Genomic DNA, 18,385 nt, shown 5'->3' on the forward strand with positions numbered 1-18,385 from the left:
CTTACATAGCTCTTTGATTATTTAAAAAAAAAAATCACCTCCTTTTTATAATAAAATATCCTTTAAGTTCACTACTGTAAATTTTCTTTATTTTGTTGTTAAACTAATGAGCGTGTAAACTTTCTCTTTTCAGTACAAAACAAGTAAAGAGGGGAGCACAGTGGGCATTACTATATCTCATGCTTCCATGCTGGCACACTGTCATGCATTGACTCAGGCATGTGGCTATTCAGAAGGTAGGTTAGCTACAACTTTAAAATGATGATTATAGCTTTGATTATCCAGGAAAACTGCATTGCAAAATCATGTCTACTGTCTTAAAAGAACTTTAGATAAGCTTTAGATACTTTCTCATACTTCAGATTCTCTCTCTGAGCATCATACAAAATTTGTCATAAGACTGTGAAACTGCCGACAGCTTTCTCCAGCCAACACTTATATATGCACTCCACTTTTCCTGATTGTTGAAAATATTTGAGGATATAGAAGATGCACATTTCCTTGTATACAGACTCATGAGGGAGGTGGCGGAGTCACCATGCCTGGGGGTGTTTAAGGAAAGGTTGAACGTGGTGCTTAGGGACATGATTTAGTGAATGATATTGGCAGTAGGGGGGTGGTTAGACCAAATGATCTTGGAGGTCTTTTCCAACCTTTATGATTCTATGGCTGGGACGACTTATGTGTCTTAGAGCCCTTGGAGTTCTCAGTCACCCACGGAATGAATGGATATGTGGCTGGCTTGCTGAAGTGTTCTGTTTATTGGGAAATAGCTGTGTATTTTCTTGTATTTTCTGAAAACTTAACAAGAATAGTACATACCTTGAAGAACCATGTCTTTTACATGTAATCATCCTACGTCAGTGATAAGCAAATTTCATCTGATCAATAAAAGACATCCTTCTAAAATCAGGTTAGATCTTATGCCAAACTTTGATTTTGTGTTTTGAATCACATAAGGCTTTTGAATTTCTCAGAGAAAGCATAGAATAAAATTTAATACAGCTGTGATAATATTTCTCACTAATTTAATTCTTTCAAATATAGCTCAACAATTTTTAGTTGAAAATTTCAGCAGTTGACATCAAAAGCAATGTTTCAGTCTGCATAGCTCTTTGGCAAAGGTAACAAACACATGGAAGTGGTATTAAACTGAAAATTAGGTCTTAAATTCTTTGTAATAATCTAGTCTATAATTGTACTTTTAAGATGATTGTAGTAAGTAAAATAAGACACTTTCAGATTAAGCAGCCTATATACCGCTTTTTAAATCTAATTTTTCCTTTTTTTCCTGTTTTTTCCTTTGTTTTCAGCTGAAACACTAACAAATGTCTTGGATTTCAAAAGAGATGCTGGCCTTTGGCATGGAGTACTAACAGTAAGTATTTGAATGAATGAAACTGCAGCAATAAGATTCTCTTTGGGGTAGTGCATTAGCATCAGAATGCAGTCATAAACCATAGTTTGAGAACTATATTTAATTATTTATATTTTTATGAATAAAATAGTCCCTTTTCACTAACAGACTGTACAGATATATCTTAAATTTTTATTGATTGTACACATAGTTTTCACTGATAGTGAAACGTGAGATTTATGCTGTAGCTGTGTTTTTTAAAAAAGATATTGGTGTATTTATTAAAAAGATATTCTGTGTGTTCTTTGAACCACTTGAAACTTTTTTTTTGAATATTTTTCTCAGAGTGTTATGAACAGGATGCATGTCATCAGTATTCCCTATGCGCTAATGAAGGTTAATCCACTTTCATGGATACAGAAAGTCTGCTCGTACAAAGGTAACCTTAAAGTATTTATTACTTTACCTACCTCTTCTCTGATGATTTATTTTTAAAAAAAAAAAAAAAAAGCATCATTAATTTAAAATCTGTATAAGATGTCTGCTGTAGGTGAGGCCACTGGTATTTTATCCAGCTGACTTCCTTTGCCACTGTGATGCCTCAGCTTTAGCAATCAAGTACTGCAAGTACAGTGTTAAATGTACTGATGGATTGATTGATAAGCAACTTTGATGGCTTATTCTGATAGATCTTTAACAATGACTATTTCTCATCCTGTTAATTGAGTTTATAGTAAGCATTTGAATTCTGTAATCAAGTCCATCTGGAGACAGGTCATAGTAATTAAATAGTAGTTTGTAATTTGTTTAATAAATTTATGTAAATACACAAAAATATTTATATAATTTAATAAATTTTGTCTTTATTTTGTTCTGCACACATGCCATAATTATTTTCTTCTTTTAATTTTCAGCCCGTGTCGCAGTAGTAAAATCACGTGATATGCACTGGTCACTTTTGGCTCAGAGGGATCAGAGAGATGTCAGTCTAAGCTCTTTACGAATGTTAATAGTGGCAGACGGAGCTAATCCATGTGAGTACAGGTGTATTTTAGAGCTGTCAGTCCAAGGTGAACTGAAGTACATTCTAAATCACAACACTGTTTCTGTACTGTAGGAGCTCAGCAGTTCATCTTCAGAAAGTCAGACAGCAGCATTTCTTTGCTAAGAACACTGGAGAGAAACTTTCATAGAAAACATTATGTTACTCTTTATATAAAGAATAGTTGGCAATGTAATTTGAAACAGGATTTTTAAATTTAAAGTAAATCATAATGTCAGTTTTGAAGTAGTTGCTTGTGTAGTGCAGGTAGAAAAAATATTTGAGTTGCAATGTGTCTGATTTCTGTACATTCCCATAGGGCTTCCAGCTCTTCCTGTTTGTTGCCCATGCTGCGTGAATTGGTGTAGATGCACTTCAGTTTCACCGTTGCCCTCACCCCCAACCCTGGCATTGCTCCCCCAGGCTCGTGTCTGTTGAGCCTCTAATTCCCCCCTCATCCACCTGCACACCTTGTTTAAAGCCCTTCCGATGAGCCCTGCCAGCTCCTGGGCTAGAATCCGTCTCCCCCTTTGAGACAGGTGGGACCCTTGGGCAGCCATCAGGCCAGGTGCTCAGTAAGCCTCCCCATGATCAAAAAAAAACAAATTCCTGCAACAGCACCATCCTCTCAGCCATGTATCGATCAGCTGGGCCTTCCAGGTCCACTCAGTATCCATCCCCACCACTGAAGGGATAGAGGAAAACACCACCTGCTGTGGTGGTTTAACTTGGGTGGGCAACTGAGCTCCACCTCAGCCGCTCTCTCACTCCCCCTCCTCAAAGGGAAAAGGGGAGAAAATACAATGCAAAGGGCTCAAGGGTTGAGATAAGGATGGGGAGATCACTCAGTAATTATCATGATGGGCAAAACAGACTCAGAGTAGGGAGATAGTAAGATTTATTGCCTCTCACTAACAAGCTAGAGAAGCGAGAAACAAAGGAAAAAAACCAAAAACACCTTCCCCCCATCCACCCTCTTCCATCTCCTCCCCCAGAGCGGCGTGGGGGAATGGGGTTGTGGTCAGTCGATAGCGCTTTGTCTCCGCTGCCCCTTCTCGGTCACTCTCTTCCCTTGCTCCAATGTGGGGTCCCTCCCACAGGATGCAGTCCTTCCTAAACTGATCGTGTGTGGGCTTCCCACAGGCAGCAGCTCTTTAAGAACTGCTTCAGATATGGGTCCGTACCATGGAGTCCATCCATCAGGAGCACTCAGCTCCAACCTGGGTCCCCCATGGGCTGCAGCTCCAGCCCAGGGCCTGCTCCTGCGGGTGTCCTCCACAGGCCGCAGCCTCCGTCAGTGCAGGTCCACCTGCTCCACCGTGGTCTCCTCCATGGGCTGCAGGGGGACAGCCTGCTTCACCATGGTCCTCACCACAGGCCTCAGGCGAACTTCTGCTCCAGCACCTGGAGCACCTCCTGTCCTCCTTCTTCACTGACCTTGGAGTCTGCAAGGCTGTTTCTCACTCCTCTCTCTCTCCCAGCTGCTGTTCCGCAGCAGTTTGGTTTTCCCTTTCTTAAACAGGCTCTCACAGAGGCACAGATAGTATCGCTTACTGGCTCGGCTCTGGCCAGCAGCGGGGCCCTTATCTAACATGAGGCAGCTTCTAGATTCTTCTCACAGAGGCCATGTCTATGGCGCCCCACTACCAAAACCTTGCCACGTAAACCCACACCTGCGCACCCACTCCATCCAGTAACCAGTCCCCTGAAGTTCCTTTTGATAGCCCTCAGGCTTCTCTCAGCAGTGTCATTGCTGCCAGCCAAAATTATCACTAAGGAGTAATTTTGTGGCATCTGAAAGAAACACTTGTATGGGAACTGAAAGAACTGCATCACTGGCAGACTTTCAATGATATTAAGTTTTATGGATCGTTGCCTCAGAAAAATTACGCAGAATTTCATAAATCTGTTCTGAGTATGCAAAGAGTCACAGAATTTCATTCTGTGAATTTGTTGTTAACCACTTTTTTTTTTTTCTTCAAATCTGGAATCTAATTGTAGGCTACCGTGTCCTTTAGGCAGTTTGAAAGTGTGTAGTTTCTGTGCAAGGATACAATCTTTGTACAACTGAGCTTAGGGTAAGCATAGATTTTGAAATTCTGCAGATCAAGCTTTCCTGCACTTGGCAGAAATGTTTCCAATTGTGTGATTGTTCTTTTTAGGGTCAATATCTTCTTGTGATGCGTTCCTGAATGTATTTCAATCCAGAGGTTTGAGACCAGAAGTAATCTGCCCCTGTGCTAGTTCCTCAGAGGCGCTAACTGTTGCTATTCGCAGGTAATTCTTTTTTTTTTTTTTTTTCTGAGAACTTGGCTGAAAACATTTCTTGACTATTGAAATGTATCTGGTGCTAAGGTAATTGTCAAAAAAAGACAACTACATGCACAAAGGGGATCAAAGACCTAGATAGAGGAAGTCTGAGGCTTGTAGGTTTCACCTTCACTGAAGGAAGTGGGGATTTATATATATATATGTATATTTATTTATTTACTTACTTATTTATTTAAAATGTAATACTTTCCAGAAGTAGTCAGCCATACTATTTTTTAACCGTTTTGGAAAACGGGGTCTGATCCTCACTGAGTTTGCTGTAAGACCTTTAGGAAATGCCTCTAAAATCAAGACTTTTGCTTACTTGGGAGGAAGAAGATACTGAAAATTCAATTAATCAATGACTTACATATTGTCTTGTAATAAGGGGCCAAAGAAAAACAATAATAATTGTAATTGGCCTGGAAAATACCATTCAATTTCTAGAGATAGAAAGTGATGTGCTGAGAAAACAGAATGCTTTGCTTATGAATAGGCACGTGAATGCTGTATTTTTTGTGGCAGTGGTTTTGAACAAAATGTACTTTTGGGGGGAAAATACATTTCAAGAAAATTTGATTAAAAAAAAAAACTAAATATTGGAGAATATTCTCTAGTACAAGAACTGACCTTTTGCAGTAAATAAAAAAAAAGAACTTTTTTTTTTTTTAATAACACTTGGATTCTTCTGTTCTATGAAATCACAAAAGGTGAGCAACTGCACAAAATGGAGTTGTTAGTCCTCAACCAATACATCTCAGAGAGTACTGTCAAGCCTACAAGCACTTCCTAATTTTTCTGTTGGACAGAAGATATAGCCTTTGAATACTTATTCTTGACACTTTGCCCATAATAGATCTAACTCCTCTCTGTAACATTTTAGGGTGGGAGGAAGCTATGTGATGTTTTGATCTAACTGTTTTTTTAATCTAGTAAAATACATTACCAGTCTTGAACTCTTGCTTGTGTAGGATGAAAAACCATTCCTTTGGTTAGCCTTAACAGACCTGACAGAATTGCGCTATGATGACCCTAAGCCCATTGGTCTGTTGGTTCATTCTGATTTGACTTTCTGTTTTTCAGACCTCCAGAACTGGGTGGGCCTCCTCCAGGAAAAGCAGTGTTGTCTATGAATTGTCTTAGTTTTGGTGTGATAAGAGTGGATACAGAAGAGAAGTTGTCCATTTTAACAGTACAGGATGTTGGTCAGATTATGCCTGGAGGTAGGAAAACATTTCATACACAAACTCCATTTAACTTATCTTACTATTATGCTTGTGTCGATGAAATAAATGAAATTGGTAAATGAGAATTATCTTCAAGGTAGTATGACTTACATTTTGACACATTACCTGAACACTTCAGTATTAAGTACTGTCTCAACTAAATTATTAAATGTTTGCAGTAGAAATTAACTGATGATAAATTTGAACAACTATAGGTTTTGGTGTGAGCAGATGCATTTGACTGGTTTTCAGAGTTGTGGTTTTGTACATTCGTTAGCATTAGTGCAGACTGATTTACAGCTATGTAATAACAAGTACAGCAGAAAAAAAAAACACACCTTAAATCTTAGTAGGAAATGTTATGTTTTATCTGGCAGTTGTTTCTCGTAGCGATAGTCCAAGTGTCCATACTGAGCTGCAGCTGCTCTATGCGTGCTGTGACAGTTCTTTTTCTTCAGCAGCACCTGCAGCAGTTCTCTAAGCCTTTTTGTGTACCACAGGAGCATGTGTAGTTCAAGATACCTGCTTTGTTTCTCTCAGCCCTTCACAGTGTGATTTAGAACAAATCCTAGCTGAGATTGTTTGATTGTTTGGCAGCAATTTACTATTTTTGAAGACTTTATTTTTATTGCTGCTTTTTTGTTTTTATCTTTAGCTCTCCAACATTCCAAGACCTAACTTTGTCCTGATGTGGTTTTACCCACCTTTTAGTGTTTGTTTATGGCCTAGAAACTTAGGTTAGCATTGAAATTTTTCATCTTTGAAACTAATAGTGAGTTTATGTGCTGCTGCCAGACTCTCATTTTGAATTGCTCTAGAATCTTTGTGAAGAATATGTTTTATCTGGTGCTGGATATGCAATTAACAAGAATAACTTAAAAATTCAGGAGGTGGCAATTTTGGTATTTCCTCTTAATAAATCTGTGACACTGAAACTCTGGGAAATCAGCATGCTGGGATGCCTCTCTGAAGTGCACTTACACTAATGAACGCAGCATGTAGAATAAACATGAGCAAGTAGATGTGTGCAGTTGTGGGTCTACAGTTGTGTTGGGATCACAGAGACATGGTGGGATGGCTCTCATCACAGAATCACAGAGTATTAGGGATTGGAAGGGACCTTGAAAGATCATCTAGTCCAGTCCCCCTGCTGGAGCAGGAACGCTTAAATCATGTCACACAGGAACACGCATGGCTGGAGGGTTGCAGTGGAAGGCTCTTTAGGAAGGAAAGGCTAGGAAGATGAGGAGGACTTGTTTCCCTTTACGTGATAGAATAGTTGGAGTGCATGGAGGTCTGCCTGGCAATGGATGAAGAGCCATCTAAGAGCTTATGGGTAAGGGTAGAGCAGATTTGTACAGGTGACATTGTAGTGGGTCTCTACTTTAGGCCACCTGACCAGGAAGAAGTGGATGAGGCCTTGTACCAACAGCATCTTCACATCTATGGGCTCTGCTCTTCATGGGGACTTCAAACACCCTAATGCCTGCTGGAGGGACAACCCAGGAGGGCATAAGCAATCCAGGAGGTTCCTGGAGTGCAGTGATGACAGCTGCCTGACACAAGTGATAAAGGAGTCACTGAGGAGAGGTGCTCTGCTGGACCTCATACTCACAAAAAAAGGAGAGGGGAGATCATTGGGGATGTGAAGGTTGAAGAATACAGTGATCAAGAGATAGCAGTATTCCAGATCATGAGAGGAAGGAGCAGGGAAGAAGCATGATCACAATGCTGGACTTAAGGAGAGGAGACTTTGGCCTCTTCATGAATTGGCTTGAAAGAGTCCTGTGGGATAACATTCCGGGGAGGAGAGAGGCCCAAGAAAGCTGGTTAATATTCAGAGATCTCTTCTAAGCTGATATGTTTTAAGATGTCATTTACAGACAATTGGTATCACTACCATGATTTTATACATTAGTGAGAAAGATGGAGTGACTTGTCTGATATGAGGGATAGTAAAGTGTATATCTGTCTTATGCCTTGGAGTGATATGACTTCTTGTGGATGGCTATTGATGTTTTAAAAGATAGTACTAAGTGGCAAAACTACTTGTAGGTTAAGCTGAAGTTAGGTGACTTAATTCATTAACTGTTTTAAAACTCTCATCAGCATCAAGCTATTAGTCTATAGGGCAGATTAATTTCAATTTGACAGAATGATAAAAATTCTATGTCTGAAAGTATAGTTTAGCAGAAACATCTCTGTACATTCTGTAAGTCAGAACATAGATAAGAGGGTGCTTTCTAGGTGATAATCTAAGAATTTTGTTGCCTGTGACTGTCTCTTTAAAAACAAAAACAAAAACAAGCAGTTGTTTAAATTAGATTTATGCCAAATGAAAAGAAATTGTTGTCTTAAAGAACTTAATGAATTCTTTCAAATGAGTCTGTGTGTACATTCTAGTATTGGATATACTTGTGCCTTGCCTTGTACGTTTTATGCTTTTTCCTGTGTAGTATCATGGAGGATGTGCTCTGTCCCTTCTCACTTCGTGTTTGGCACACAGGAGAGAACATACCACCATTTCCTTGCCTGTCACTTGTCACTTTTAATTACTCTGCAGACTGATGAGTCTTGATCTTTCCCTGTTTTTTCCCTTTCTTTAGATTGCAGTGCTTTCACCAAAGGCCTAATTTGAGTGTCATGCTGTCCCTGAAGGTTGTATTCCATACTTACTGAATACTTCTGTAAGGTCTTGGAAGTCACTATATGCCTTAGTCATTCAAATATCTTACAACATAGGAGCTCACATTCCTGAATTTCATTTGGTCAAATGAAGGTTGGACTAGATCTCAGGTCCCTTTCAAGCTGGGCTTTTCTATAATTCCTATGAAATGTGCTATGAAAGTAGTCTCCTAGCCAAGAACAAGTAGTCTTGCTGAGGCTTGTTCAGTCAAACCAAATGGTTTTGATTTCAGTGCCCTTGAAGATCCCTGGTGTGCTTTATTCAGGAGCCAGCTGCTTAAAAGGTCATGGACATAAAGTGTCCGCTTCTGCTTTCCTTTTCTGCAGACCTTGCTATTCGTTCTGAGACACTGTGGGTCCACCTTCTTACAGTGTCTTAATCAGCAAATAAGACAGAGCCCTTAGCACCAGCATGATGTCTTATGTTGCTGCTGTTTAACCCATAGGCCACTCTAGATGCTATAGTCTCTTCAGTTGCCTTGGCTGTTCACTTTGATTATCTAGCATGAATGCCAATCACAAGAGCTACCAGGGAAGTGCAAGCATCCACAAAGAAATGTCCGCATGAAAGATAGCTTGGGAATTTGTAGGAGAGAATCTAGTACACATTTCCCTGAAAACTCCTATGTAGCTCCTGCAAGGATGATGTTTCGTCTCACCTGTTGATGAGCTTGGGCTATTTTGCATGCTTTCTATCTCGGAACCAACCTTGGTAAGAAGCAGTATTTGGCTCATAATGGTCTTTAGTTCATTTTTTTTTCAAATTGGACTGGTAAAGATGGTAGTGAGAGTACGAAACCTCTCTTCTTCCTGTTTTCAGCCTCCAACTTTCCCATCAATTGGGATGCAACTGACATGTCACCTATCATCTTGGAAGCTTATAGTATCTTACACTAGGATGTGGCTGGTCAGGGGGACTCAGTTTTGCCTCCCTGCTGCTTACCATTTCCATTGTTTTGCAGAAATTGTCCTCACATTGTTTCTTTGACAGTAGAATAACCCTATCTAATCCAGATCATCTATATCCGTACAGCTCCTAATCATACAAAACCTGGTTCATAGAAAAAGTGCTGCAGCAGTTACTTTCTTACATTCAAACAGAAAATTTTAGGTTGGAGCCAGATTTTAAGCTTCTGCAAAAAGAACAGGATGTTAGGATGCTTGCTTTGTCATCAGTTTGTGGATGTCTGTGTCTCAGCAAACATTTATGCAGATTCTGGTGGTTATCATGATGCCTCTTCATTGCAGAAAAATTTAGTTCCTATATCTCAGTGCCTTTTACTGATTTTTGAAAGGAGCTGTTACAGGACAACTTCATGATGCTTTTAGTCTTATTCCTTACATTGCGAATGTGAAGAAACAGTATTCCATCTTAGCCCTCAGAATTTATCATAGTAGTCAGTCCTTTGTTCCATTTGGCTTCAGACTGTCATGTGACAGCACAACATCCTCCCACTATAGATCTACTTTTGGAGATCTGTGGTGATGGGTACAGTTACGATGAGATGTTCTCTTCCAGTTTAAATGTTGTGCTCTGGATACTTGCATGACCACCTTTAGAGTCTAGATTCTTGTTCATCTTTGTCTATGAATGCCCTTACTTTATGCCTAATGCCCTTTCCAGAAGAGTGGGAAAATATTCAGGTCCTTCCATTGAACAGCCTCATATGCTGTTTTCTTCAAGGATTAGGTTTCTCTGGAACTACTGCGAGTGCCTTCAACAGTGGTGGTTAGAGGTGTTTTATCCTAGCTTTTTGTTATTTTTCCTGAGGTTTCCTGCTTCTATAACAGAAGCTGTAACACCTGCAGTGCTAGGAGGGCCCTCTCTTTATTTTCATGGCCCCAGGCCTTTCAGGAAGACTTGCTTCCTACAAGAAGATCCTGGAATTCCACTATTGGCACACTGTAACAGTTGCATATGGATCTGCTATGAAACCATGAAAATGGAATGAAAGCACTTTCTAACACATATCAAGTATCTTTGGTGGCAGTAGTTTTCTGTTGTAGCTATCTGCTGTGCAGACCTCCAACATTCTCACATTCATGTGGTGCTATACCTGAAATATTCAAAGCTAAGTCAAGTCTTCAGTAGGGGTATCAGTTCGGTCATTTGTTTGCACAGTAGGATTCTTATCCTCTGCCAGAAATCTCGTGGCAGGGCTAACTCCTGAGACTCCATCTGTAAGAATGTACATGTGGACTCATTTGAAGAAAGAAAGTTTTCCTACCAGTAATCAGTATTCTTCATGATGTGTAGTCCACATGTACATTCCTGTCCCATCTACCTTTCCCTTCTCTAATTCTTTTTCAGATGCGATGCTGTTGAGAGACTGAAATGGTGGTAGATGCGCTCTCTTGTATAGCACACATGAAGCAGGAAAAAAAGAAGCCCAAGTACAGGCTCTACAGGTACTGCAAAAGGAAAACCTTGCAGTAACACATGGCAAGGCAGAACTATGCCTGCTGTTAGAATGTATGTGTAGACTACCTATGTCATACATTGGTTACTGGTAAGTATTTGTTTGACTTGATCAGGGTGATAGGATTGTCCTTAGGCTTCACGGATGGAGCATCAGTTCAGAACCGCAGGCTAATCGGCTGTGCTCTCTGTGTTTGTGAATGAGTTGAAGATTAGTATTTCTTGTGGTAATAAAGTATCTGTTTCAATTTGTCACAAAGGTATAAACTGCCTTTTTTAATGTTTCTAATGTTTTTAGTGAGCTTTTCTGAATGACTAAATTATGAACTGGTGGTTCTTTCCAACCTCGTAGCTCACACATATTTTCAGCAGCTGAAACTCCTGTTCTACTTTGGAGTTGGACCTGTACCAGCCATTGACCATGTAGTCTCCTTCTTTGGTCAGCGAAGGTTAATATCACAGGGTCCCACACTCTTTAATAATAAAAATCTGTTGTTCTAAAAATTATCTAATTTTTATGAAACCAAGATGATCTAGAGGTTGGTCTACTTGTAGGGTGAATTATTGTCTTTCATGTTCAGACATAAGTTGTTGAGGACTGAATACTTCACTGAGACTTGACAATGTCCTTAATCACTTTATCAACTAGCAACTTGGTCCATGCTTGCAGCAGAACTCGCTGTATCATGCGATAATTTCAGATAAAATGTGCTATGTTCCACTTAGGATTTCTTTTTGTTCTGGTTAAACAATGGTAAAAGTAAGGGCTATATGTAGTATGAGTTAAGACTGGCTAAATTGGAATGCAGTAATGCACTCCTTCATAATGGCTGTTGTCAGCCTTATCTAGGTTTCATATCTGAGATATGTTCCATGTCCAAAACATTGAAAGGGTCCTGATAGAAATCTTTCCTTTTTACATATAGTACACTTGACAGCAAAATAATCTGATAATCTAGATTGGAAGCAGGTGCAATGGGAAAGGGCAGAAAATTAATTCATGGCATAGTTTGTGTTGTTTTTCAAAGGCTCTGTTTATTTCATATTGGCTAAGATGACCTTTTTGATTTCTTTTTAATCTTGTCTGTAAGTGGTAAGCTAAACTTCGATGCCCTGTTGCGCCTTCTCCTTTCTTATCCTTTTTCTTTTCATGTTGGTGATGGGAAGAGACAAATCCCAACCGCTATAAGCAAAGGGTCTGCCAGAGAAAAGGTTTCTGCCAGAGAAACTTCTAAAAAACAGTTGCTTCAGAAGTCAGATATATAACCAGTGGCCAGAGCAAAGATCAGTGTTACATTTGGTTTACAAGTGTGTATTTCCATGATTAAAAATAAGAAAATGTCAGTGTTGGAAGATCTGAGATTTCAGAAGAAAATTGGTTTTCTTCTAAGTAACAGGAGGATAATAGTAGTAGGACCTTTATGAAATGAAATACTCCTAATGATTTGAAGAAAGTTGTCACACTGAAGAAGATGAAGTCATCACACTGAAGCTTGGAAACAAATAATGTGTAGTCATGGGATTAGGTTCAGCAAGAGACATCTCTCTTGAAAGATGGTAGTTGGAAGACTGCTTTAAAAGAAGATGGGACATAATGCAGAAAAATCATGACCTGACAGTGAGAAAATATAATGGCCTAATTTTCTCTCCATTTCTAATGTGTTTCTCACATAACTTAAGGTATGATACTATGAAAACAAAAGTGTAATAATAAAATAAAAGGAGTGGTATGTCTGTAATTTAATATCTTTTCTTTTTCATCTTTATTCTCACATGAGCTTTAATTTGAAGAAGCCACCTGCCTTCATATTGAAAAGCAATTGTTACAGTTTTGGAGTCAGTTGCAGCTGATACATAGGCTGTGAAGCGCTGTTAAAAAAAAATGCATTTGCAAACTTGCATCTTTCATCTTGGAGATCATATTGCACAGGCTGTCAGAAAGAGAGCTCTCTTGCATGCTGTGTTTTTTCTGTAGCTGGTAGATAAATTATATTAAAATTTTTATTTGTCTACCAGTAGCCAAGTAACTTCTGTATCAGTTGCTGAAATATACCAATGTTATGATTCTGTTTTTTTTCCTCTCCTTTAGCAAATGTTTGTGTCGTGAAGGTGGATGGGACTCCTTATCTGTGTAAAGCTGATGAGGTTGGAGAAATATGTGTGAATTCAGGTGCAACTGGAATGGCATATTTTGGCCTTCTTGGAATCACCAAAAATGTGTTTGAGGTTTGTATTTCTCTGTGTAATGTACAGTTCAATTGTTGTAACTCTGGTATTTATTCTTGAAAATCTTATCTTTTCTTCCACTTATTTATTTATTTATTCATTCATTCATTTTTATTTATTCCACTTTTTATTTTTTATTACTTTCCTTTTTTAAATAAAAAGCCATGGTGAAATACACTGTCCTTCATTCTTCATGTCAGAACTTGAAATTCCTTCTCTTATAACCACAATACAAAGGACCATCAGCAGGCAGTCAGCTGCCTATATATTCTGCAATCCAGTGTTGTGTCCGTGTTGGCATTTAAATTTATCTCCATTCTGCATTAACCCATAAGTCTTATGTAAAGTTACCTGAAGATATTTCAATTTATTGGTGCATAGCTTGGGACAGAGAGAAGTTAGTTTGGTATTTGTGAGCTTCTTCATACAGTCAATTTGCATTTGTGCAGATAAAATAAATTACTGAAAAAGCTTCATTTGTGTATTGCAAGTAGTATGTACTCTTCAAAGTGAACTCTAGTGTTTGTTTGTTACAATGCTTAGAATGCCAAAAAGTTCGGATACGTGAAATTATGTTCCTGGGTATTTCGATGAAGAGAGAGTAAGGATATAAGTCATAATCGTTACAGTTTCTCAAGCTAAAGCAAAAGAGCTCTTTCTACCCAGATTTTTCCTCACAGTGGTACCCTAATTTCAATTTTTCGCTGTTCTGGCAAAAAGGGAGGGGAAGTAGTAGTCTTGCAGTAGTATTGCAGTGGGCAAAAATTTGAAGACTTGGCTGAAGTATGGAATTCTAGCAGAGAGGTGAGAGAAATCCTGACCATGGTCTTCATTTTCAAAAAAGCCTCTTTCTGCCAGTTTGCCTAATCTTAACATCTTAAACACCTTAGCTTTCAGCACTATTGTTAGCCAGTGAGATACCTGATGTAATGCAACAGTTGAAGAAAAAAAAAGGCAAGGAAACCACCTGAGTTAGATGGACTAGTGTGTTCTTCATTATTCTAAAAGATGTTGTTCATACTTGACATGATAGTGAATGTTGTCATCAAGTAATTATTCAGCTGATTTTTTCAGCTGCAATGAAACAGAGGCAGAAAGTATTTTAACTTTAGTTTTCTTACTACTGTGTGTGTGAATATTTCTTCTGTGTTCTTTCAGGCCATTCCAGTGACGGCCACCGGTGTGCCTGTTTCAGATCAACCCTTTACAAGAACAGGATTACTTGGCTTTGTGGGTCCTGTAAGTGTGAATGAGCAGTTTTGGCCTCACTTTTTCCTGACTCCCACCTCTGAATGACACATGCCCACCCCAGTGATCTGGTATATAACGAAGAGGAGACAGGTTGCCAGTGGGGAAACAGAACAGAAGAGCTCCTATGACAGCTTGCAGATGAAGTGAAGCCAGGGTGAAACAAGCTAGCATCTACCCCTTAAGGGAGCAGTATTTTCATTTATTTTCAGTAATAGTTGGCCCATGTCTTCAACTGCCTCTTGACTAGTGGCAGCTGTGGTGATACTATTTCAAGTCCGTGCTGGCAGTCAGTGTCTATATGCCTTGAGCTGTGCAGCCCATGTAGGCAGCGAGCTGACTCCTGTGTGACCATAGATGCACTGAGCACAATTCTATGTCAGGGCAGTGACCTCACCAATATTGTGAATATCGTTGGTTTTAGTCAGGCATATTGCCAGGAGGTTTTTCCTTCTCTTTTTCTAATCTTGTCTTCTTTTCAGGACTATTTGGTGTTTGTGGTAGGAAAATTGGATGGCCTAATGACAGTTAGTGGTCGCAGACATAATGCAGATGATGTAGTAGCCACAGCATTAGCAGTAGAACCGATGAAATTTGTCTACCGGGGAAGGTGAGTATATTATAAACTTCACCATCATTGATTGAACTTCGTTGCTCTTTTTTCATCTGCAAGCAATGAACAAGCAATATAGTGTATGTGGGAGTTCCTCATGTGAATTTTTACATGTGTACTTTCCAGGAAAGATAGCACTAGGTTGTGGTATGCCAAATAAGAACTCGGCTGTCACTACTAATTTGGAAGACAAATAGTGACATCCTACTTCTTGCATATTAGATTTCTGTATAATTTACAATTATCTTCAGATAGTATAAACATCAAACTTTAAGTGTCTGTTTAAAACTTCTTTCAAAGCTTCTCTGAAGACAGTCAAATGAAGCTTGATACAGAATGTAAAATACAACTCCCCTTTGTCCACCCAAGCAGTCTTATGCAAAGTGGCTTAGGGAAGAGCTTTGCAACCTTCTAAAGAACAAACTGGAAGTGCTGTTGAAAGACTTTCAAAGAGTGTGTGTGCTGTATCAACAACCTTACTGCTCTTCAGTTGAGAATCCTTTAGTTCAAGTGTTGTTCTTCTGCAGCTGTGACAGTGACACAGAACTATTACCGACTCACAAAGTCGAGCTCTCTTCATTTTTGCATCACTTGCTCAATTCACATGTCATAAAAATAATGGCAGATACCTGGTTAAGACATGATTAATATTTTGTCCTAGAAGTTGCAAGCCTAAAACTAATTTAATTCACAAAAGGGGAGTAAGTATTCATCAGTGCAAACATCACAAGACATGCTAGCCAGTAATTTGGCATAATTGTTGTCTTTCAGGACAGATGAAGTATGTAAGAGCAACAGGTTTAGTGTGCATGATGGAGCTATATAGGCAAGGTTTGCCTAGCCCTTGCATGTATGGAACCTGCCCATGTTAAACACATACTACATTAGTGACTGCAAATTCACTTGACACCCAATAGAATTTTACAGAAATAAACTTGCATTTGTTCTAAATTTGTCTGTGGTTTTGCAATGATCTGGCATGAATAATACTTGTATGTGTTGAAGCAGTACCATTGAAGATTGCAGTCATTGCCATATTATAATAAGCCATGCTATGTTCATCATATGTTGCATCCTATCATTCTTCTATCCTTTGCGTTTTAGGATAGCAGTTTTTTCTGTGACCGTTTTGCATGATGATCGAATAGTGCTTGTGGCAGAGCAGCGCCCTGATGCATCAGAGGAGGATAGTTTTCAGTGGATGAGCAGGGTTCTACAGGTAGTCAGATCTGTCCTTTCTCTCTTTCCAGGTGAATAAGGCTAATGAATGAAATGAGAATCTTAGAGCATCTGTTTTCCATAAGAAAAATCTTTCAGTGTAACTAGAGTTACAATATGCTGACTTTGAATGTGTTTCAGAGCTGACAGTTAACAAAAAAATTTGTAAAAAGTAAGACTTCTTTTCAGAATGTTTTTGAACTTAGTATTACTAGAATGACAGTTTCTGTCTGTTTTAATTCTTTGTATTTCTGCTGATTTCATACTGGCTGGGAGCGTTAAGACTGAAAATGTTTAAGGTTACTTAGTGCCAATTAGCAAAACAGACCCTAAAATCTAAGTCACTAATGTTCTTATTCTACATCTCCAACAGTAAGCAGTGAAAACTTTTTTCCCTTGCTTACTGTATTGTGCTTCCTTGGGGGTCAGGAGGGAGTGGAATTCTGGTAGTTGCATTTAAGGATTTCGGAATGAATTGAGCAGTTATAAGGAAGTAAAAAGTGAGAGCACAGTTATAGAAGAAGACTGGTGAGGGGACAAATTAAGGGAAAAAAGATAGATACCTCTTAAGCATAACGCAGTTCTGTAGTTACAGTTTCTGTCTAATTTCAGTTTTTAATCTTTTTGGAGGGAATACCTGGTAATAAGCTGTTTTTCACAAGAGAAAATTTAGTTATTTCTGTTTTTAAAAGTGTCATAGCTAAAATGGACACCTAAGTTTTAGGCAGCAAGATGTTTCCCTTCCTATTTTTGTGGTTTTATGTTCTACTGTGCTTTTGTGATTGTGCCATACGTGCTAAATTTGCTGTGATATAGTTTTGGCTTTTTAAAATCTCTGCACTTGTTGCCCACTTTTAAGAGACTTTCCTAATCCCTGATGTGCAGGTGGCTTCCCATTGATAGCGTGCACAAGCAAAGTCCTGGGTCTGCTCCTGCTCCCATTGAAGTCATGGCACAACTTCTATGAGTTCAGTGAGTGCAGAATTGGACCCTTTATTTGCAAATTATGGTGCAAGTAAAAATTTTAATGTTATTAAATGACTAGAATTCTTGCTTTATCTACATCCCAGTTGATAATGTGGAATATTTTGTTGTTTGTTTTTTTTTCTCTCCATCAAGGCAATTGATAGCATTCACCAAGTGGGCGTCTACTGTCTTGCCTTGGTGCCAGCCAACACTTTGCCAAAGGCACCACTTGGAGGAATTCATGTTTCAGAAACCAAGCAGCGCTTTTTAGAAGGTGCTCTGCACCCTTGTAATGTCTTGATGTGTCCACATACTTGCGTTACTAACCTGCCTAAGCCTCGACAGAAACAACCAGGTGAGTGAAACAGAACATGTTGCTTAGGTCTACGTATCTGTTTCTGAGGGCATGTTGTAGAGTGACCTGGTAGCAATGTGAGAGCTCAGGGTTGTGCATCTTGGATGGCTTCAAGATGCCTAACTTGGCAGAGCTAGCGGTGTTGTGAGAGCAGCCTAGAGCTCAGTGGGGGTGTTATGGTCTACCTTGAATCCCAGGTAAATGCAAAGGCAGACAGCATGTCCCATTTTCATGCTTCCATAACTATATTGTAAATTGTTCCAGTACTGGCAATCTTGCACAGATGAGTCTTCTTACATACTGTAACTCACATAAGAGAACAGAAGTACAAATAGACCACAGCTTACTGAGTCAGTACTAGACTGCTTTAGTGTACCATATTATCCTCCTCTCTCTTATTCTATGGAATATGATCTTTGGTTTTAGCTTTTCATCTTTTCCTGTCTATATTCCAAGTGGCATTTCTAGCAATCTGCAGTCTGAATTATTGATTGTTGCATGTTTATTACATATTATTTTTCTTATTTTGCACTGTTTTTTAAAATGCAGATGTTGGTCCTGCTTCAATGATAGTAGGAAACCTTGTTGCTGGAAAGAGAATTGCACAAGCCTCAGGGAGAGATGTTACCCAGTTGGAGGATAATGATCAGGCAAGAAAGGTAATTCAAGCATCCTAGTAATATTAAATATTTGAGTTGGTTTCTTCAGAGTTAGGGAAGA

General features: G+C 39.0%; 1 protein-coding gene across 9 annotated transcripts in view; it reads left to right on the forward strand.

Annotated features, from left to right (window-relative positions):
- Nucleotides 1-18,385, forward strand: part of DIP2A (disco interacting protein 2 homolog A) — a 114,654-nt gene that overhangs the window by 74,035 nt on the left and 22,234 nt on the right. For 4 of the 9 annotated variants that reach the window (XM_067000009.1, XM_067000007.1, XM_067000008.1 and 1 more), the window contains 12 exons: nt 134-236; nt 1,314-1,378; nt 1,703-1,796; nt 2,272-2,391; nt 4,562-4,676; nt 5,793-5,932; nt 13,129-13,265; nt 14,424-14,504; nt 14,996-15,123; nt 16,231-16,345; nt 17,464-17,665; nt 18,215-18,324. In XM_067000009.1, coding sequence (XP_066856110.1) covers nt 134-236; nt 1,314-1,378; nt 1,703-1,796; nt 2,272-2,391; nt 4,562-4,676; nt 5,793-5,932; nt 13,129-13,265; nt 14,424-14,504; nt 14,996-15,123; nt 16,231-16,345; nt 17,464-17,665; nt 18,215-18,324 — 1,410 coding nt within the window. Of the gene's footprint in view, nt 1-133; nt 237-1,313; nt 1,379-1,702; nt 1,797-2,271; nt 2,392-4,561; nt 4,677-5,792; nt 5,933-13,128; nt 13,266-14,423; nt 14,505-14,995; nt 15,128-16,230; nt 16,377-17,229; nt 17,317-17,463; nt 17,666-18,214; nt 18,325-18,385 lie in introns of those variants that run through there. The other 5 variants (XM_067000012.1, XM_067000013.1, XR_010832618.1 and 2 more) reach the window with 4 other exon arrangements.

This window comes from Anser cygnoides, chromosome 6 (genome assembly GCF_040182565.1).
Source record: "Anser cygnoides isolate HZ-2024a breed goose chromosome 6, Taihu_goose_T2T_genome, whole genome shotgun sequence".
NCBI lineage: Eukaryota > Metazoa > Chordata > Aves > Anseriformes > Anatidae > Anser > Anser cygnoides.